Source organism: Hemiscyllium ocellatum, chromosome 25 (genome assembly GCF_020745735.1).
Source record: "Hemiscyllium ocellatum isolate sHemOce1 chromosome 25, sHemOce1.pat.X.cur, whole genome shotgun sequence".
In the NCBI taxonomy this organism is placed as follows: domain Eukaryota; kingdom Metazoa; phylum Chordata; class Chondrichthyes; order Orectolobiformes; family Hemiscylliidae; genus Hemiscyllium; species Hemiscyllium ocellatum.
The window spans coordinates 50,263,855-50,286,357 of record NC_083425.1 but is presented as its reverse complement, the minus strand read 5'-3'; the positions used below and the strand labels follow the sequence as shown (position 1 = coordinate 50,286,357).

At 43.7% G+C, this 22,503-nt stretch overlaps 1 protein-coding gene and 1 long non-coding RNA gene across 4 annotated transcripts in view; one reads left to right on the top strand and one right to left on the bottom strand.

The window, feature by feature from the left end:
* cacna1g (calcium channel, voltage-dependent, T type, alpha 1G subunit) overlaps positions 1-22,503 on the top strand; it is a 308,065-nt gene that overhangs the window by 67,906 nt on the left and 217,656 nt on the right. For all 3 annotated transcript variants that reach the window (XM_060844315.1, XM_060844314.1, XM_060844316.1), the window contains exon 6: positions 17,318-17,410. In XM_060844315.1, the coding sequence (XP_060700298.1) occupies positions 17,318-17,410 (93 nt within the window). The remainder of the gene's footprint in view (positions 1-17,317; positions 17,411-22,503) is intronic.
* Positions 1-22,503, bottom strand: part of LOC132827675 (uncharacterized) — a 197,622-nt gene that overhangs the window by 19,873 nt on the left and 155,246 nt on the right. The window lies entirely within an intron of this gene.

Here is a 22,503-nt window from a genome sequence, read left to right as displayed (position 1 = left end):
ATGTAAGTTTTTTTTTGCAGAGGGTGGTAGGTTCATGGAACACACTGCCAGGGGAGATGGTAAATACAGTTACAATAGCATCGTTTAAAAGGCACTTAAATAGACACATGTACAGGAAGTAAATAGAGGGACCGTGCACAGACAGATGGTATCAGGTTCAGTGCAGACATGGTGTGCCAGGGGACCATTTCTCTGCCATATTGTTCTGTGTTCTTAATGCTCAGACAGTCAGATTTTTAATCAGTAGGGGATCAAGGGTTACAGAAAACAAAGGCAACTTGCAATTGACCACCCAAAATGCATCATCTCACACTTGTCCAGATTAAACTCCATTTGCCATTTCTCTGCCCAACTTTTCGACTGATCTATATCCTGAAGTACCCTTTGAAGATTATCAGATTAGATTCGAGAGTGTGTTGCTGGAAAAGCACAGCAGGTCAGGCAGCATCCAAGGAGCAGGAGAATCGATGTTTCGAGCATAAGTATCAGAAAACCTTGGATGCTGCCTGACCTGCTGTGCTTTTCCAGCACCACACTCTCGACTCTGATCTCCAGCATCTGCAGTCCTCACTTACTCCCAGATTATCAAATTACCTGTGATCTCATTGAATTACAAAGCAGACTATGTGGGCCAAGATGGCCTACGTATGTTCCTACGTCAGTCATGAGTGGGCAGCAAAAGAACGTTTAGGGTAGGAGTAGATCATACAGCCCCTCAGCATGTTCCAACATTCAATATGATGATAGCTCACTTCTAACCTCAACACCAGTTTCCATCTGCTCCCCATATCTCTTAATTCCAGGAGAGCCCAAGAATCTCAAGCTTGAATATGTCTAATGGTGGAACATCCATAACCATTCTGGGATAACAAATTCCAAATATCCACAGCCCCCTGATTGAAGGAGCCTCTCCTCATTTCAGTCCTAAATAGTTGATACCTTTAATATTGAGATTCCACTTCTGTGATTCGGATACCCCACTGAAGGCAAACAGCCACTCAGTGTGAAGTCTAAAATCTCCTTCAGGTTCTTAAATGGTTCACATCTTACATCAGCTCATCTCTCACTCTCTGAGACGCCAGAATGTATGGACTCACTTTACGCACTCTCTCAACTCAGGGACCCACCGAGTGAACCTCCATGCACTGCTTCCAACAAAAGTACTTAAGCATGAAGACTAAAACTAAACACAAGTCTTGTACACCAAAAAACCTTGAAGTAAAAACTATGCCATTTATCTTCTAATTACTCACTGGACCAACATTTTAACTTATTTTCATTGTACACTATATCCAAGTTTCCTTAATAACCTACTCTTAAAGGTTTCTTTTTTAAAAGAGTCTGCTCTTTCATTCTTCCTACCAAAATGAATAAAGCCACATTCCCTACAATACTTTGTCTACCACCTGATATACCCACTAATATAACCATTCTATATCTCTTAGCTGCTACACTGAATATTCCCCACAGCTTACAAAACCACATCACTGTATAACATCAGAAAACCAGCACATATTCTGTTTCATCATCTAAGTGATCACAATAGAATTGAAAATACCTGATATTCATCACCAACCATTGAGAACTCCACTGGTTACTGCCTGCAGACTTGAAAATGTCCTGCTTATCCCTGCACTCTGCCTCCTGCCCAGTATTCAATCCTCTCCCCACACTAATATATCATCCTAACTCCATGAGCCCTTATCTTATGCGTTAACATTTTATGTGGCATTTCTAATGTGTCTTTTGGAAATCTAGGTATATTACGTCTACTGACTCCCCCAGTATGACTGCAAGTCACCTCCTCAATGAAATTTTATAAGTTTATGGAGCACAATTTATTTTTCATAAAACTTGTTTGATTATACATAAATTTCTAAATGCATTTAGACTTCCTTAAAATAGATTCCAGAATACCCAGCATTTTTCAGACTAACTAGCTTGTGTTTCTCCCACTTTCTTGAATAGCGGTATTACATTGGTTAATTTCCAATCTACTAGAACCATTTCAGTAGAGTGATAGAGTCATAGGGATGTACAGCATGGAAACAAACCCTTTGGTCCAACCCGTCCATGCCGACCAGATATCCTAAATAAATCTAGTCCTATTTACCAGCATTTGGCCCATATCCCTCTAAACCTTTCCTATCGTATACCCATCCAGATGTCTTTTAAATGTTGTAATAGTACCAGACTCCACCACTTCCTTTGGCAGCTCATTCCATATGCACCACTCTCTGCATGAAAAAGTTGCCCCTTAAGCCTCTTTTAAATCTTTCCCCTCTCATCTTAAACCTATGCCCTCTAGTTTTGGAGTCCCCCATCCTGAGGAAAAGACCTTGACTATTTACCCTATGCTCTATAAGGTCACCCCTCAGCCTCTGACGCTCCTTGGAAAATAGCCCCAGCCTCTCCCTCCAACCTAGGCAACATCCTCATAAATCTTTCTGAACTCTGTCAAGTTTCACAATATCCTTCCTTTAGTAGGGAGACCAGAATTGCATGAAGTGTTCCAAAAGTGGCCTAACCAATGTCCTGTACAGCCACAACATGATCCAAACTCCTGTACTCAGTGCTGTGATCAATAAAGGCAAGCATAGCAAATGCTATCCTATGTACATGTCACACCACTTTCGAGGAGCTATGAACCTGTACTCCAAGGTCACTTTGTTCAGCAACACTCCCCAGGACCCTACCATTAAGTGAGTAAATCCTGCCTTGATTTGCCTTTCCAAAACCTCACATTTATCTAAACTAAACTCCATCTGCTAATCCTTAGCCCCTTGGCCCGTCTGATCAAGATCCCATTGTACTCTGATGTAACCTTCTTTGCTGTCTACTCCACCTCCAATTTTGGTCTCATCTGCAAATGTACAAACCACACCTCCTACATTCACATACAAATCCATTTGTACAAGTGAGGAAAAGCAGTGGGCCCAGCACCAATCCTTATGGCACACCACAGGTTATAGGCCTCCAGTCTGAAAAGCAGCCCTCCATCACCACCCTTGTCTTCTACCTTCGAGCCAGTTCTGTATCCAAATGGCTAGTTCACCGTCTATTCCGTGTGCTCTTGTTAACCAGTCTACCGTGAGGAATCCTGTCAAACAACTTACTGAAGTCCATATAGATCATGTCCACCACTCTGCCCTCATCAACCCTCTTTGTTACTTCTTCAAAAAAACTCAATAAACTTCATGAGATGCGATTTCCCACATACAAAGCCATGTTGACTAGCCCTAATCAGTCCTTGCCTTTCCAATACATAGAAATTCTGTCCCTCGGGATTCCCTCCAATAACTTTCCCCCATTGATGTCAGGCTCACTGGTCTATAGTTCTCTGGCTTGTCCTTACCTCCTTCTTTAAATTGTGATATCACGTTAGCCAACCTTCAGTCTTCCGGCACCTCACCTGTGGATGTTGATGATACAAATATCTCAGCAAGGGGCCCAGCAATCATTTTCCTAGATTCCCACAGAGTTCTAGGGTACACTTGATCCGGTCCTGGATTTATCTACCTTTATGTGTTTTAACACAGCCAGCAACGCCTCCTCTGTAATATGGGCATTTTTCAAGATGTTGCTATTTGCTTCCCCACATCCATTATTTTCCACATCCTTCTCCACAGTAAACATGATGCAAAATATTCATTTAGTATCTCCCTTATCTCCTGGTTCCACGTCTAAGTGGCCTTGCTGATCTTTAAGGGGCTGTATTCTCTCCCTAGTTACTCTTTTGTCTTTATTGTATTTGTAGAATCCCTTTGGATTCTCCTAAACCCTATTTGCCAAAGCAATCGCATTTCCCCTTTTTGCCCTCCTGACTTCCCTCTTAAGTGTACTCCAACTGTTTTTATGCCATTCTGGGGATTCACTCAATCTGTCCTGCCTATAGCTGACATATGCTTCCTTCTTATTCTTGTCCAAAACCTGAATTTCTCTAGTCATCCAGCATTCCCTACACCTATCAGCCTTACCCTTCATCCTAATACGAACAATACTGTCTCTGGACTCTTGTTATTTCATTTCTGAAGGCTTCCCATTTTCGAACCATCTCTTCACCTGCGAACATCTGCCCCCAGTCAGCTTTAAAAAGTTCTTGCCCAATACCATCAAAATTAGCCTTTCAATTTTTAGATCTGGTCTATCCTTTTCCATCACTATTTTAAAACGAATATAATTATGGTTGCTGGCCTCAAAGTACTCCCCCACTGACACCTGAGTCACCTGCCCTGCCTTATTTCCCAAGAGTAGGTCAGGTTTTGCATCTCCTCTAGTAGGTACATCCAGATATTGAATCAGAAAATTTTCTTGTACACACTTAACAGAATTCCTCTCCATCCAAGCCCTTAACACTATAGAAGTTCCAGTCTTTGTTTGGAAAGTTAAAATCCCCTAATGTAACCACCTTATTACAGATAACTGAGAGCTCCTTACAAATCTATTTCTCAATTTCCCACTGACTACTTGGGGGAAACATAGTACAAATCTAATAAGGTGATCATTCCTTTCTTATTTCTTAATTTCACCAAACAGCTTCCCTGGACTATTCCCACAAATATCCTCCCTAAATAGAGCTGTAACATTAACCCTAATCAAAAACGTCATTTCCTCTCTTCTCTTGTCCTTTCAATCCTTCCAGTATTTTAGAAACTTTGGAAAACCGAAGCCACTACATCCAAAATCTCTTCAGCTCTTTTATCTGACCCTAGGTGATAGCCATTAAGTCCTGGAGTCTGACGATCTCTAGACTGTTGGGTTTCTCTGATGCTTTTTCTCGGCTGATGTTAATTACATCAAATTCCTCACTCTTTTTGGCTCCTTGGTTACCGATAATTTGGTGAGATTGGACAATAGTCTTGAATTATTGAGGGCATAAATCCTTAGTGCATAGTGTCAGCAGGCAGTAATCTTCAGTGCATGGTATCTATACATAACAGATTCGGCTACAGTGAAGAGAATCAGTGAACCTATTTTTTGCAGAGAGTAGTTTTGGAGCAAGATAATCAAGATTTTGCTCTTTGAAATCCATGAGCAATGAAGGGCAGCATCATTTATTAATACAAGCATTAGTATTAACTGCAAATTCTCAAGAGATGATTGGGAACTATTTCGCCTCGAGAAATGAAAATGGCTTGAAGTGAATGCTGACGACTTGTTTAGTTGCACTTGACTCTGAGTCACTCTTTGATTCTGAATTGAGTACAGTACTTTCTCAATAATGACCATGTACTGCAATAGTTCTCAAAATTACACAGACCCTTTTCCCTGCTGTCAGGTTGTTCTCAGTCTGTACAAAGAGTGCTGATCGATTTCCAACCTGCAAGTGAAATCCACTGAGATATTTTTAAGTCAGTCTTATTTCTTTAGATTCTTGTGTGACAATTTAAAGTTCATAGAATTCCTACAGTGCAGAAAGAGCCCATTGAGACTGCACTGATCATCCAAAGAGCATCCCACCCACACCCAGCCCCCAACCTCACAATGGCCATGGCTAATCCACCTAAGCTGCAAGTCTCTGGACACTACAGGGCATTTTTTTTTTTAGCACAGCCAATCCACTTAACCTGCACATCTTTGGACCGTGGGAAGATCACCCAGTGGAAATCTGCATAGACACAGGGAGAATATGGAAAATTCACACAGACAGTCACCCAAGGCCGCAATTGAACCCAGGTCCTTGCTGCTTTGAGGCAGCAGTGCTAACCACTGTGTCACCACGCAGCCCTAACATAACATTCACGGACAGTCTGATCAGAACCTGGGACATTGGCACCAATACTGGGGAAGAAGGGACCTGTTCCGATCAGGTGATCTTCATCTGAACCATGCTGGGGCCAAAGTCCCAGTGAATTGCATAACTAGGGCTGTAGAAAGGACTTTAAATTAAAGAGAAAGGGGAGGATTCAGTTATGGGGGAAATCGGAAAACCTGAACTAAAGGAAGAGGTAAGAATGCAGAACGCAGGAGAGGTTATTAAAATCTCCAGCACAGACACGAATAGGACAGAGTGTGTGGAAAGGGTTAGCCATCAAAGTTCAAGCAGACGGGACAAATGAATAACAATGAGAAGAGGGCCAGTTAATACAGGACTGAAGGAGTTCTCTGAATGCATGCACTATAAGGAATAACGGTAAAGGAGCTTATGGTGCAGATTGAAATGGGCAGGTATGATGTAGCGGGCATCACGGAGACATGGCTACAAGAGGATCAGGATCGGGAGCTGAATATTCAAGATATACATCCTATCAAAAAGACAGCCGGGGGTGTGGTTGCTTTATTAGTGAGAAATTAAATTCAATCAATACTAAAAAACCAAGTTGGGTCAGATGGTGTAGAATCTGTGTGGGTAGAATTGAGGAACCGCAAAGGTAAAAAAACCACAGTTGGAGTTATGTGCAGGCCTACAAACAGTAGTCAAGAGCTGGGGCGCAAGTCACACCAGGAGATAGAAAAGATGTGTAGGAAAGGCAAAGTTACAGTGATCTTGGGAGATTTCAATATGCAGGTGGACTGGGAAAATCAGGTTGATAGTGGTTCACAAGAAAAGGAATTTGTGGAATGTCTATGAGATGGCTTTTTGGAGCAGCTTGTGGAGGAGCCCACTAGGTAACCAGCAATACTGGATTTAGTGTTGTGTAATGAGACAGACTTGATAAGAGAGTTTAAGGTGAAGGAACCATTAGGAGGCAGTGATCATTATATGATTGAACTTACTCTCCAATTTGAGAGGGGGAAGATAGAATCAGAGATAATTGTATTACAACTGGATAAAAGCAACTAAGAAGCATGAGGGCCTAGCAGGAGAGACAGTGGAACAGCAATGGCAAGAGTTTCTGGGAGTAATTCAGGAGACACAGCAGAGATTCATCCAGAGGAAAAAGCAGCGTGGTACAGGGAGTATGAGGCAATCATGGCTGACTTAGGGAAGTCAGGGATAGCATAAAAACATAAGAGAAATCATATAATGTGTGAAACACAGTGGGAAACCAGAGGATTGGGAAGCTTACAAAGACTAACAGAGGGCAACAAGAAGAGAAATAAGGAGGGAGAAGATTATAAATAGCCAGCCAGTAATATAAAGAAAGACTATAAGAGTTTCTCTAGATATATAAAGGGCAAAAGAGAGGCAAAAGTGGAAAATGATACTGGAGAGATAATAGTGGGCAACAAGAAAATGACTGAGGAACTGAATAATTTATTTGCATCAGTCTTCACAGTGGAAGACACGAGTAATATCCCAAAAATTCAAGAGAATGAAAGGGCAGAGCTGTGTATGGTGGCCATCACCAAGGGGAAGGTACTAGAAAAACTGAATGGCCTGAAGGTGGATAAATTACCTGGACCAGATGGACTACGTCCCAGAGTTCAAAGGGAGATAGCTGAAGAGAAAGTGGAGGCGTTAGTGGTGATCTTTTCAGAATCGCTAGAATCAGAGAGGGTCCTAGAGGACTGGAAAAGCACTAACCTAACACCCCTGTTTAAAATGGAGTAAGGCAAAAGACAGAAAACTATAGACCAATTAGCCTAACCTTGGTCATGGTAAGAGCCTGGAATCCATTGTGAAGGATGAGATTTCTGAATACTTGGAAGTGTATGGTAAAATAGGGCAAAGTCAGCATGGTTTCATCAAGGGGATGTCATGCCTGACAAATCTGCTAGAAATCTTTGAGGAGGTAATGAGCAGGTTAAACCAAGGAGAACCAATGGTTGTTATCTACCCGGACATCAAGAAGGCCTTTGACAAGGTGCCACACAGGAGGCTACTGAGTAAGATAAGGGCCCATGGTGTCAAAGGCAAGGTGCTAGCATGGATAGATGCTTGGCTGTCTGGCAGAAAGCAGAGAGTGAGGATAAAGGGGCAGGATGGCAGCCGGTGACAAGTGGTGTTCCGCAAGGGTCAGTGTTGGGCCCACAACTTTTCACTTTATACATTAATGATCTAAATGAAGAAACTGAGGGCATTCTGGCTAAGTTTTCAGACTGTACAAAGATGGGTGGAGGGACAGGTAGCAATGAGGAGGCGGGGAGGCTGCAGAAGGATTTCGACAAGTTAGGAGTGTTGGCAAAGAAGTGGCAGATGGAGTATAATGTGGGAAAGTGTGATATAGTGCACTTTCATCGGAAAGATAGAGGCATGAGCTATTTTCTTAATTGTGAGTAATTCAGAAGTCTGAAGTTCAAAGAGATTTGGGAGTTCTAGTCCAGGATTCTCTCAAGATAAACTTGCAGGTTGAGTCAGTAGTTAGGAAGGCAAATGCAGTGATGGCATTTATTTTGAGAGGGCTTAGTATAAAAGCAAGGATGCACTTCTGAGGCTTTCTCAGACTCTGGGCAGACCACATTTAGAGTATTGTGTTCAGTTTTGGGCCCCATATCTCAGGATGTACTGGCCCTGCAGCATGATCTGAGAAGGCTCATGAGAATGGTCCCAGGAATGAAAAAATCCCGGGAATGAAAATATGAGGAACATTTGAGGATTCTGGATCTATACTTGATCAAAGGTAGAAGGAGGAGAGGTGAATATAATTGAAACATACAGAATACTGAATGGCCTGAACAGAGTGGATATTGGGAAGATGTTTCCATTGGTAGGAGTGACTAGGACCCAAAGGCACAGCCTTAAAGTAAAAGAAAGACGTTTTTAGAATGGAGATAAGGAGAAACTTCTTCAATTAGAGAGTGGTGAATCTTAAGAAATTAATTGCCAGAGAAGGCTGTGGAGGCCAGGTCATTGAGTATATTTAAGTCTGAGATAGATATGTTCTTGAATATCAAGGGGTTCAAAGGTTATGGGGAGAAAGCAGGAGAATGGGATTGAGAAACTTATCAGCCATGATTGAGTGGCGGAGCAGACTCGATGGGCTGAATGGCCTAATTTCTGCTCCTACATCTTAAAGTCTTATAGTTCAGGAACAAAAGTCTTCTTCTGAGGCAGCCCTTTAGGAGCAAAGACAACTTGCTAGCACTGTGATATTGGGAGTCCTGAGACTACTAGACAGTCCAATGCTGGCTTCACATAAACCACCACAGAAAGGGTGGGTAATATTTGCAAAGGAAGGTGTTTGGGACATATTTTTCCATTGTTTCCATGTGGGCCTATCAGAGACACTCAAATAACTGGCACCTTAGGGTAGAAAGTGAGGACTGCAGATGCTGGAGATCAGAGCTGAAAATGTGTTGCTGGAAAAGCGCAGCAGGTCTGGCAGCATCCAAAGAGCAGGAGAATCGACGTTTCGGGCATAAGCCCTTCTTTATTCCTGAAGAAGGGCTTATGCCCGAAACGTCGATTCTCCTGCTCTTTGGATGCTGCCAGACCTGCTGCGCTTTTCCAGCAACACATTTTCAGCTGGCACCTTAGGGTCACTTCTTCTCCAATCCAGGCAGCCCTGGCCAAAATGTACCAGAGTGAGTGATGGCTGTCAGCTTCAAGTTAGGAATGGGTGTGATTCAGAGAACAGAATTCTTGCATCAGAGTCTAGCAGTCTCAATGAGGACAATTAAATAAAAGGAACAGTTTACCTTATGACAACTTGACCTGCTGTCATAAGATTCAACTGTGACAAGAAAATAAATTCTTTGTACTGTACATTTTGGAGCTGGTTGCCATGGAGAATGTGTTACATTTGATGCTGTCTCAGTACACAGTGATCCTGGGTCTGCTGTCTAACATGTGAGAGGTTGCTTTATGTCATTCAGGGAGAATATTTCTGGCCCTGCAGTGTTATTGCTGCTCATCAAACCCAAAGTGTGGTGCTGGAAAAGCAGCAATAAAAAAACCGAACAATTAATTTCTAGATAGGTAGAACTGAAAAGCAGCACAGTTTTATTCAACCCTTATGGAAATTTGATTAGACCACACAGTTAAATTGCTACTTTCTTTTTATTCACTCTTGGGATGCTGGCTGGCCAGCATTTATTGGCCAATACCTAGTTTCCCTTGAGAAGGTGGTGGTGAGCTGCCTTCTTGAACTGCTGCAGTCCATGTGCTGTAGGTAGACCTACGATGCCATTAGAGAAGGACTTCCAGAATTTTGACCCATTGATACTGAAGGAACAATGATATATTTCCAAAGCTGGATGGTGAGTGGCTTGGAGGGGAACTTGCAGAGGGTGGTATTCCCATGTTTCTGCTGCCTTTTTCCTTCAAGGTGGAAGTGGCCATGAGTTTGGAACATGCTGTTCAAAGATCTTTGGTGAATTTCTACAGTGTATTTTGTGAGGAATAAATATTACTACTGCAACAGAGTATTAGTGGTGGAGGGAGTGGATACTTGTGGACGTATGAAGCGGGCTGCTTTGTCCTGGATGATGTCAAGCTTCTTGCGTGCTGTTGGAACTGCACCCATCCAGGCAGGTAGGGAGTGTTCTGTCACACTCCTGACTTACGCTTTGTAGATGGTGGACAGGCTTTGGAGAGTCAGGCAGTGAGTTATTTGCTGCAGTATTCTTGCGAACTTTTCTGGTCTCTATTATGACACTGGGGAAAGTGGACAAGGATCATACAGGAGCTGAAAAAGAATTACTCATCAGGAAAGGCTGAACAGACTAGGCACGATCTATCAATTAAAGAGTAAACAGAAGGTCATCAAATGGTTCTATCGGCTAGACATGAGAAAATATTCCTACATGCTGGAGAGTCCCAAGCTAGATATATATTATATACAAGGCAAGTTTCTAAATATAAGCCACTCACTAATAAATGCAAATGAGAAGCCAGGAGAAATTTGATTCCTGAATAATTGGTGGGATTGTGGAACTTGAATGAGGAGCAACTGAGGTAACGAGCATGGATGTGTTTGAGAGAAAGCTGGATAAACACGAGGCAGAAAGGAGTAGAAAGATATTCTGTCAGGTTCAGATAAAGGGAGGTAGGTGTAGGTTTGCTTGCAGCGTAAATGCAGGTATCCACCACTTGCTCTGGCCAGAAGCAATGATCAGCTTCTATGTGCTACATTCTCAAGGTAACTCAGTAACCTTCAACATCACCCCAGTAACCTTCAACTGAGGTGAACAATAAGTTCCAAATTCCTCTGCGTAGCCCTTAGCAAAAAGCTGCCTGGAGGATCAAAACTTATTGCCTGCAAACAAATTATCTTGAAGAGGATTAATTGATAAACAGCTTTTCTTTTATATTTTACATAGTAATAACCGAATGAAGATTAAGTGCATAAAACAGGAGGTTAGGATCTTGCTTTTACCGCAGGGCATGGTGTTTAAGGCAGAACAAGGCAGTAAGCCAGTTAAAAAAAAACTTGCAAGGACGTTATTACATATCCTGGGAGGGGGAAGCTCACGCCAAGCTTTCTGATATAATGCCTTTTCAGTTTTGGATATGATGCTTGACATGTTTCGGAACTAATCCTTGGGGTTTATTTTTTTTCTCCTTTCAAATGGATTAATTGAAAAACATGCAAAACTGAAACAAACTCTAAAACTGGCGTGCTTGAATTGGAAGTTAATCCATGCATGTGAGAATGTTCTTGCACAGCTCACTGAGCATCACAGTAGGTAGTTATCGCTACACTTGTTTGACCTTTGTCAACCAGAGACTTTTAATGGGTGGAGAGGCAGAGATGAGGAAACCAAGCACTGTCCACGCAGTCAGTCATCTCCCACAATGTTCAGACACATCCTCCACACTATGGGAGGCAGAGGATTAAATGGAAGTTACTGGAACATACTGTTTAGCTGCTGTGATATGGGGAATATTTATAGCCTGTCCTCTGTCACACCTGTGAATCAATGTTCTCTTGGTAGGCTCATCATATGAGTTGCCCCAAACACTTCAGCCATTGGCTTACCTACACCAATCAGAAAGCAAAATAATTACCAAATTAGATGATGGATGTCTATCAACCAGTGGCTTTCCCCACCCTGACAGTTTCAATAGTTTTGTAAATGGTAAAGAGAAATGTTCTGAGAAACTGATGCTCTCCCCTCCAAAACAAAGCAATTCCCTGTGATTTTTCTCCATGGTTGGACATCAGCATTGTCTTGGAGATTGATTCCTGGAGACTCCAGGCCAATCCTGAGGAGATGGCAGCCCCAATCTTTGCTGCAGACCTTCCCAATCCCAATACTGGAAGCTCTGTGCAGTCTGAGCAGTTGGGAGGGCTTTGTGACACCTGTAGTTTACTGCACTACCATACACACTGGGCTGCATTGCTAAGATAGGAGTTCAGTGCGTCACCAGTTTAGACTCCACCCAACACTCTCAGCAATCCCTCAATTCACTATCACCCGCAATTACTTTGACACCTTGTTCTCCTGCAGCTTCCTATTCTAAAAAAAGTGCCACTTTTATACCTTGGTGTTAACCAACTCCCGTTCACTGGGAAAACGGATCTGAGTTTGGCATCAATATGTGAGCAGCAATGCCACAATCTTATCTGCAGGTCCAACAAGCCTGCTCTTGTGTGGAGCTTTCCCTGTTTTATATTCATCCATGGGATGTGGGCATCAATTATTGCCTGTCCCATTTGCCCTTGATGAGCTGCCTTCTTGAACCGCTGCAGCCCGTGTGCTATGGAGTTCCAGGATTTTGACCCAGCAACAGTGAAGGAATGGCGATATATTTCCAGGTCCGTTATGTACAAAGCTCTCCCTTTGACCTTCCGCCTATTAACCAGTGCCAGGGCACACCAGCGGGCACATCATTTGGCTATAGCCTAAGAAAACCCTTTCTGAAAATAAATTGCATCCATAAATAGTTCTCTTATTTATAACCTTCCTTCTGTTAACACTGAGATACAGAGGACCTGAAAATCATTTGAAATGATTCTGAACACACTGCTAATAAGTAGTTCCAGATGTTAATGAGAACCATTTTCTGACTCCACACCCAACCACCACCAGTTCCCGCACCCACCCCCAACCCAAGCCCCTGCTCCTTCATCAACACAGCACTATGTGTTCTTTCAGGAGAGATGGCTCGGTGCTGTTTCGTGCAACAGAAGTATTTTGTAACCGACATTACTGGTCCAGGCAACACGTGCTCCCAATCTGATATGCCACTGTTACAGCGCGGTTAGACACAACCCAACCCCTCCTCTGAGCTCACTCCTTCCCCACGTCTCCCCCCTCCCCCCAACTCCATGTCTCTCAACTGACAGATGTTGCCTGCCTTCCCAGACACTCAGCTGGCTTCACTCCCACACACATCTGTCCCTGTTCAACAGCTACACTCCTCTTGCTCACTCGCACGTCTTTATTTTTGGCCATTGCTTTCCTTCCTTTTCCCTGTTCCAAGTTACTTTTCCTGAAAGTAAAGCTTTGCACGCCAGCAAGTGGGAGCCCCGTCATTGTGGAGCTGACCTCAGAACAGGCCTCGGCAATCTAACCTCAAGAGTCTGTTCCAAGGTTCATGGTGCTCAAGCCTGTAGGCATCTTCTCCCATGTTCTTACCCCAATCCTCACACACTAGGCCTTGACATCACATGGCCTGCTACCACATACATGCAATTGTCAGCCATTAATGGTCCCCATTAGCAGCAGTTGGTTCTACCAGGCTGACCTTTACCCATTCCTTTGTTTACTCTCCCTGGGCTCCATCTTTATCCATCATTTACTCCTTCCCCATCTCTCTTTTAGCATTTATTCCAACCTTTTCCTCGCTACAGTCAATTCTGAAGAAGGGTCACTGGACCTGAAACATTAACTCTGATTTGTCTCCACAGATGCTGCCAGACCTGCTGAGTTTCTCCAGCAATTTCTGTTTTTCTTTTGCGTTTCGACATCCGCTGTTATTTTGTTTTTGTTTTGTTCAGATGCCATTCATGACAAAGTGGGAGGTGATGCACTTTGGAAGAAGGAATAAGACAAGGGAGTAGAAACAGGGATCATGGATTTCTAGAATCATACAGTACAGAAGAAGCCTTTTGGCTCATCAAGCCTGTACTACTACCAACTTAGACCCACTTTCTCACGCCAGGCCCATAGCCTTGATTGTTATCACAATTTGAAAGTTTGTCAAGTACTTTTAAAGGTTGTGAGATTTCCTGCTTCCATTACCTTCCCAGGCACTATGTTTCCAGACTCCCACCACCATCTGGTTCAAAACCTTTATCTCAATCCCCTCTAAAGCTCCTGCTTTTCATTTTAAACTTATGTGCCCTTGTTGTTGACCCTTCAACTGAGGGGAATAGTTGCTTTCTATTCACCCTGTCTGTGCGCCTTATAATCTTACACGCCTCTATCAGGTTTCCTTCAACCTTTTCTGTTCACAGGAAAACAACCCAAGCTTATCCAGCCTCTCTTCCTCACTAAAATGTTCCATCCCAAGCAACATCCCACTGAATCTCCACTGTACACCTTGAAGTATTTGTCCACAGATCCCTGAATCTGACAAGACAGGTTCATAGGGTCGTGAAGAAGGCATACAGGACATTTGCCTTTATCAGTCGAGGCCTGTATTATTAGAGCAGGCAGCCTCTAACAGAGGTGTGCAGGACTTTGTTAGGCCCTGCATCAACCCCTGAGGCACTCCACTTATCACAGGCCTCCAGTCCAACAAGCATCCTACTGGTGTGTCATTATGAAAACTATCTACAGATATAAAAATAATTAACTTTCCTTATGTCATAATAGTCATTTTCTGTGGTCTAGTAGCCTCAATCAGTTATTAATGTGTCTGCATAAATTATAAAATTTGTGTTATAAAACAGAGGTTGACTAAAACTAAACCAGAGAACTAAAACCGAAATATCCAAAGAGGAGCACCTTGCCTTATAATCTGTAAAAGGAGTGTGAAAAGTGGTATAACCAGCTTTTCAGCAACTTCTAATGGTTAAATAAAATAAATCCCTGACACTCACTTCAAAATCAACAAGTAACAATTTATTTATCTAACTCTGACAGTGAACAACTTAACTAAACTATTAACAAACAGCATAAATCCCGTCTAACTGCTAACTATTCCCGAATAAAGCAAGATTCTAATGGTATGCTGGTCCAATAAATACAAGTCCCATTTACATTTTTTAAAAATTACTCTCTCGAAATTATAGCTGAAAATGTGTTGCTGGAAAAGTGCAGCAGGTCAGGCAACATCCAAGGAGCAGGAGAATCGATGTTTCGGGCATGAGCCCTTCTTCAGGAATGAGGAAAGTGTACCAAGCAGGCTAAGATAAAAGGTAGGGAGGAGGGACTTGGGAGAGGGGCGTTGGAAATGCGATATATGGAAGGAGGTTAAGGTGAGGGTGATAGGCCGGAGCGGGGGTGGGGGCGGAGAGGTGAGGAAAAAGATTGCAGGTTAGGAAGGTGGTGCTGAGTTTGAGGGTTGGGACTGAGACAAGGTGGGGGGAGGGGAAATGAGGAAACTGGAGAAATCTGAGTTCATCCCTTGTGGTGGAGGGTTCCTAGGTGGAGGATGAGGCGCTCTTCCTCCAGCCGTCGTGTTGCTATGGTCTGGCGATGGAGGAGTCCAACGACCTGCATGTCCTTGGTGGAGTGGGAGGGGGAGTTGAAGTGTTGAGCCACGGGATGGTTGGGTTGGTTGGTCCAGGTATCCCAGAGGTGTTCTCTGAAACGTTCCGCAAGTAGGCAGCCTGTCTCCCCAATATAGAGGAGGCCACATCGGGTGCAGCGGATGCGGTAAATGATGTGTGTGGAGGTGAATTTGTGGCGGATATGGAAGGATCCCTTGGGGCCTTGGAGCGAAGTAAGGGGGGAGGTGTGGGCACAAGTTTTGCATTTCTTGCAGTTGCAGGGGAAGGTGCCGTGAGTGGAGGTTGGGTTGGTGGGGGGTGTGGACCTGACGAGGGAGTCACGGAGGGAGTGGTCTTTTCAGAAAGCTGATAGGGGTGGGGAGGGAAATATATCCCTGGTGGTGGGGTCCTTTTGGAGGTGGCGGAAATGACGACGGATGATACGATGTATATGGAGTTGGTGGGGTGGTAGGTGAGGACCAGTGGGGTTCTGGTGGCGGTTGGAGGGGTGGGGCTCAAGGGCAGAGGAGCGAGAAGTGGAGGAGATGCGGTGGAGAGCATCGTCGATCACGTCTGGGGGGAAAAAGCGGTCTTTGAAGAAGGAGGCCAACTGGGTTGTTCGTTATTGGAACTGGTCCTCCTGGGAGCAGATGTGGTGGAGACGAAAGAATTGGGAATATGGGATGGCATTTTTACAGGGGGCAGGGTGGGAGGAGGTGTAGTCTAGGTAGCTGTGGGAGTCGGTCGGTTTATAGTAAATGTCCATGTTGATTCGGTCACCCGAGATAGAAATGGAGAGGTCTAAGAAGGGGAGGAAGGAGTCTGAGACGGTCCAGGTAAACTTGAGGTCGGGGTGGAAGGTGTTGGTAAAGTGGATGAACTGTTCAACCTCCTCATGGGAGCACAAGGCAGCGCCGATACAGTCATCGATGTAGCGAAGGAAAAGGTGAGGGGGTGGTGCCAGTGTAGCTGCGGAAGATGGACTCTTCACATATCCTACGAAGAGGCAGTGCCTATGGCTACCCCTTTGGTTTGGAGAAAGTGGGAGGATTGGAAAGAGAAGTTGTTTAGAGTGAAGACCAGTTCAGTCAGTCGAAGGATTGGTCCTCTTTTGTCAAAACCATCAGATTTAAATTTAATAGATTTTTTGGTGTCTAAGCACCTGGTTCAAATTGATTGGCTCAATTCAAAAGCCTGTTGTCTTGGTAATCATGGTGCTGCTTGGCCTGCTAACTGTACAAAGGCTTCAATTTGGGCTCTCTGTGTACTTGCAAACTTTCAAGCTGCTGCTCACAGACATCCATTTTGAATCTCTTAGCACAGAAAAAGCACATGACCTTTTAAAGGGACCATGCAATGCTTTCCTCCTAGTTGTTACAAACACCAAATTCTAACTTCGTGCTTCCCAGTCCACAGCAATCAGCTTTCTTTCATAAATGAGGTAAATCTTTGTGGAGCCAGACCAGATTAGAGAGCCAGGTATCCTTCCCTAATCCACATGTATGAACCAGTTGGGGTTTTGTGATAATCTGATAGTCTTAAAATGGCTTTTACTAATCCCAGTTTTTAATCTCCAGATCATTTCTGGACCAATTATAGAATTCTCCAAAGTTTGTTCTGTCTGACAGTCTTCTGGGATTTAAACTCACATTAACTGGATTATTAGTCAAAGTTTTGAATTTTTGTGGATTTATATCCTGTGCCAAGGACATCAATTACCAAATGTCTAGGATCAAACACAGTCTAGTACCATCCAAAAATGGGCAAGGGCAATTTTATTTCTTGATTTTATTGAAGTTAAAATGCAGAATGATCGGTTGAAGTAGAACAGCTTGATTTGATTGATGTCAAGCTCTGACTTTCTGAAATATCTGATTTTTTTTTCTCAGGTTATAACCTTGGAAGGATGGGTTGACATCATGTATTTTGTCATGGATGCTCATTCGTTTTACAATTTCATCTACTTTATCCTTCTCATCATAGTAAGTATTCAGGTCAAAATGTTTTTCTCTCTCTGGGCATGTAGGCATCAACTTGAAAGATGTTGTGAAACTTGAAAGGGTTCAGAAAAGATTTACAAGGATGTTGCCAGGATTTGAGCTATAGGGAGAGGCTGAACAGGCTAGGTCTGTTTTCCCTGGAGCATTGGAGGCTGAGGGGTGACCTTTTAGAGGTTTACAAAATTATGAGGGGCATGGATCGGGTAAATAGACAAAGTCTTTTCCCTGGGGTCAGGGAGTCCAGAACTAGAGGGCATAGGTATAGGGTGAGAGGGGAAAGACATAAAAGAGACCTACAGGACAACTTTTTCACACAGAGGGTGGTACGTGTATGGAATGAGCTGCCAGAGGAAGTGGTGGAGGCTGTTACAATTGCAACATTTAAGAGGCATCTGGATGGGTATATGAATAGGAAGGGTTTGGAGGGATATGAGCTGGGTGCTGGCAGGTGGGACTAGATTGGGTTGGAATATCTGGTCAGCATGGACAGGTTAGACCGAAAGGTCTGTTTCCATGCTGAACATCTCTATGACTCTATGACTATGACTATCTGGTCCTCGTTGTCTTGAGAATGCCATGTTTCAATGGAGTGGACTGTGAGGCCATTCCAATAAACCAGTGAGAGTTAGCCACAACTGAATCCAGGCCAAATTAGAGCAACAGTTCCCTAAATCCATATGAGCAAACCAGTTTACAATGGTTTGATAGTGTCATGGTGATTTTTACTTCCCAGCCTTTTTACTTCAAGATCCTTTCTAAACCAAATATAAAATTCTCACTTGTATTCTGTCAAATTACAGCAGGATTCAAACTTGCATTCTTTGGATTAATAGTCCAAGATTCTGAATCATGAGTTTATGATTATCACCATGACATGACCATATCTACTCCAGTTCCAATGGAGAGGGGCCATGAGGGGTTTTTGCAGGGGTTGCAAAATTGGGCTCTTTGCCCTGCTGGTTGAGGCACTATGGGAACCCAGAGAGGCTGAAAATAATCTTCTTTCAACTATTTTTCACTGCGCCCTATGTGGACCACCGTGCTTGACAGGGTTAGAGAACAGCTTTGTTAAGCATGTAACAGAAGCAAGTTGATCATGACGTCAGTCAGTGTCTAACACTCATTTGAAGCTTAACCTGTTCACTTGAACCTTGTGGGTCCTGTTAATGCACTTTCTTAAACTATCACAGCTGGACATGCCTTCAGCTGCTCTTAGAACCTTCACCATGCGTGTTATGCAAGGGCATCAGAACTTTCAATTGAGCTGCTTTGGCCTTTGCTGGACAGAGGTATTGTGTGTGTATAATGTTGTTGGAGGACAGGGTGAAGAATGGGTTTTTCATTCCAAAGACTCTTCTTGAGGCTTTCTCGGGATCTACGTTTTGATTTTCTGATACTACTTCTTTGTTTGCAAGGGCTCCTTGTGTATTCTCATCAACTCAGTTATTGGGTGATGCCATCACATATTAACAATATCTTCTGTAGTTGTGTTAATGCAGAATATATTATTTTGTGTATATGATGCATTCGGACTGACTCAGAAGCAGAATTAGAATTCATTGATGTCCTCAAGAATGGCCAACCCTGCTTTAAACTTAAAGATACTATACACAAGGAAAGCACTAAATTCCTAGAATTATTTAAATTAGCACAACAGGCATAAGTTAACAAGGGTTTCTTTTCCAAATTTTTGACATATACTTTAAAACACAAAAGGCTTTGTCTCTAATCATAGTTACTACAGACCAGTGAGATCATAGCTAATTTGTTTACCTCACATATTTGCAAAGGTGGAACTTTAACCCAGGTAATTACTACCTTTTTACTGCATTGATCTCAATCTGATTTAAGTTTAACAATTGACACACAGAGCTCATAACAACATCACCCAATGAAATTCCCTCCATGTATTAATTTTTGAAACCAAAACAGAAATTACTCAGCAGGTCTGGCAACATCTGTGGAGAGAAATCAGTTAACATTTCAGGGACGAGTGACCCTTCCTCAGATCTGATGGTAACTCAGAAAATGTCAATTCAACACACCACCTTGTTCCCTGGTCAACATCTCTATCTCAGTGAAGCTCAGCATCACCTCATTTTCCACTCGCAGCCTTCTGGACTCAATATCAAGTTCAACAATTTTAGGGCTCAAGCTCTCCTATGTCCTGACCCCAACCCTCATACACCAGGCCTTGTTATTCACAAAGTCTGCTATTACACACCACCCATTGTTAACCACTAACACTCCCCATTAATAGCTATTCATCCTCCAAGCCAGATCATTATCTATTCCTTTGTCTGTCCAACTGTTCTTCTTGCTCTGTCAACTCTATCTCCACCTATCGTTTACTCCTCCCCCCAGCTATCTTCCCCATAAAAACTGACATTTTCCTAGCTACCATGCATTCTGAGGAAGGTTAACTCTGATTTCCCTTCACAGATGCTGCCAGACCAGCAAAGCTTTTCCAGCAATTTCAGTTTTTGTTTCAGATTTACAGCATCTGCAGTTCTTTTGGTTTTTGTTAATTCTTCAATCTATGCAGCTAAAGTTAGAGATTCCACGTTCATTTGCAAAGAATTCATTGCCATAGTGATTTCAAGTTTTCCTCACTGCTAATTAGCTAAGTATTCCATTGTGAATGGGTATGAAATGGTTCGGTCTCCTTTGCAGCCTCTCTCTCAGCCAACACCCTTTGCAGGTTCCCTGCCTTCAATTCTCTTCAAGCTTCCTGTTCTACCCACCTCACTTCCACTCACTTCCTCCCAACCTTCCTATTGTGGGCTTCTTCTTCCCCAGCTCTCTTACTGCATTCCCCTTCTGTCCAGATTCAGCACCCCCTTTTTAATTTTTTTATTCATTCGCGGAATGAGGGCATTACTGGCCAAGCCAACATTTATCGCCCAACCCTAATTGTCCTGAGGGCAGTTAAGAGTCAACCATATTGCTGTGGGTCTGGAGGCCAGGACAGGGAAAGACGGCAGTGTCCTTCCCTAAAGGACATTAATGAACCAGATGGGTTTATCTGACAATTGACAGTCATCATTAGACTGCCAAGTTTATTTGGAAGTACTAGTTTTCAGGCACTGTTCTAAGTGCAGCACTCTGAAAGCTAGTGCTTCCAAATAACCTTGTTGGACTATAACCTGGTGTTGTGTTTTTTTTTATTTTGTCCATCCCAGTACCTCCACACCGTATTAGACTGTTAATGGCAGAATTTCATTGAATTCAAATTCCAGTGTCTGGCGTGGTGGGATTTGAACCTAGGTCCCCAGAACATTGCCTGGGTCTCTGGATTAACAGTCCAATGATAGTACCACTAGGCCATCACCTCCCAATTTCTCCCCTTACAACCCAGCAGATGTCTCTCCCCACACCTTGGCTCCCAACAACATTTCCAGTCCGACATCAATGCTGACTCCAGCTTGCCCAGAATCCTCCTCTTTGCCAATTCTTGCTAACTGCTTGTTGCTCCTCCAATCATGGGAGAGAACACTCTTGTGACTAAGGGAGCAGCCCCCCAAGTGATTGATTGAATTTTCTGGAGGTGAGAGGGGAGGGTGGGGATGGGGTGTGTTGGTGGTTGAGGGATTTGCCTGCCTCCCTCAATGTATGTCCAGCCTGGCTGGAGGAGCTCACTCAGGTTGTTGGACACAGGAACGAGTGGTGCTGAACTTTCACAAAGAGTGATGAAAGAGATGGTAAGTCTGCATCTCCCTTGGGCTATTGCACTGTGGGTCATCAGAGAAGAGAGAGAGAGAGAGAGAGAGAGAGAAAACTGCTACCCGAGCATCAGTCACCATGCACCAGTTAGCCATTTCTGTCCTCGCCCATGTCAAACTGAACAGGAGATGAGAAGGGCTACCATTCAGTGTCCTCACCTAATTCCTCTACAACAAAACAAGACTATCATGTTTCACCAGTGTTTTCCGATCCCCCTGCCCTGCCTGCAGCCCCCTTATCCCTGGTGACACACCATTCCGCTTGTAAACTGTCCTCTAAAATCAACAAGGTGCCAGTATTTGAGCCAGACTATAAATCCCAGTGTGTCCTCAGCAAACATACACCCCTGTATGTTTATTAAGAGCCCACTGCCTGTCGTCATTCTCACACACTGCTGACTGGCCAGGCAGTGGGCTCATAATAAACATACACTCCTGCTCACACCAGTCATTCTCACACACTGCTGACTGACCGGGCAGTGGGCTCTTGTTCTCTGAAGTGCTGAATGCAGAGGGCATTTGAAAAGAGGAGCACATCACCCTAACTGCAGCTGGTGTTTCGTACCAGAATGGAAGATAACAGCCAAGTGAGACCTGAGAAGGTCCCAACAACAGGAATCAGTCTCAGCTACACTGGTTGCCACTGCCTCAGTGACAAGAGGGTGAATGGTTCGGATCACTCCAACAGGCTCAGGAAGAGAGGCTAGGCCTTGTTCCCACTGGATGCCTATTGCTATGTGCCACTTCCCCAGTTAGAGAATAGTGCGATGAGACTGAGTCTAGGAGATAGTGAGGACTGCAGATGTTGGAGATCAGAGTCAAGAGTGTAGTTCTGGAAAGGCACAGCAGGTCAGGCAGCATCCGAGGAGCAGGAGAATCGATGTTTCGGGCATAAGCCCACTGAGTCTGTCTGAGTGATGTTATTAGTATAGCTGAACAATCACAGGGATGTGATGGCTGTGAGATTTGTATGTTTGAGGTTTGCACCTGTAAATGTGTCAGGGTAAAGTGGAGATCACAAATCTTAGCCATGCTTTCTGAGCACTAGAGATTGCCAATGGTTACTGAGAAGTTAGGTTGCATTGACTGCTGCATGAGATTAAAGCTGCACTGGCTCAGAGGCAACATTTGAAGGTAAGCACTCACCTGAGGTTGTTCTGTGCTTTGTGGCACTATAGCCAGGTTCATGAAGGCAGGCTCCTTGATAATATGTTCCCATTGCCTTTGAGGCCACCCCAGCCCCACAATGCCTCTGTTCCACCACAGCATTGCATTCCCAAATCTGGGAGCCCACTGACTGGTCTACTGTGTACCACTGGCACTCTTCCGTCCTTAAGCAAAACCATTCCAACC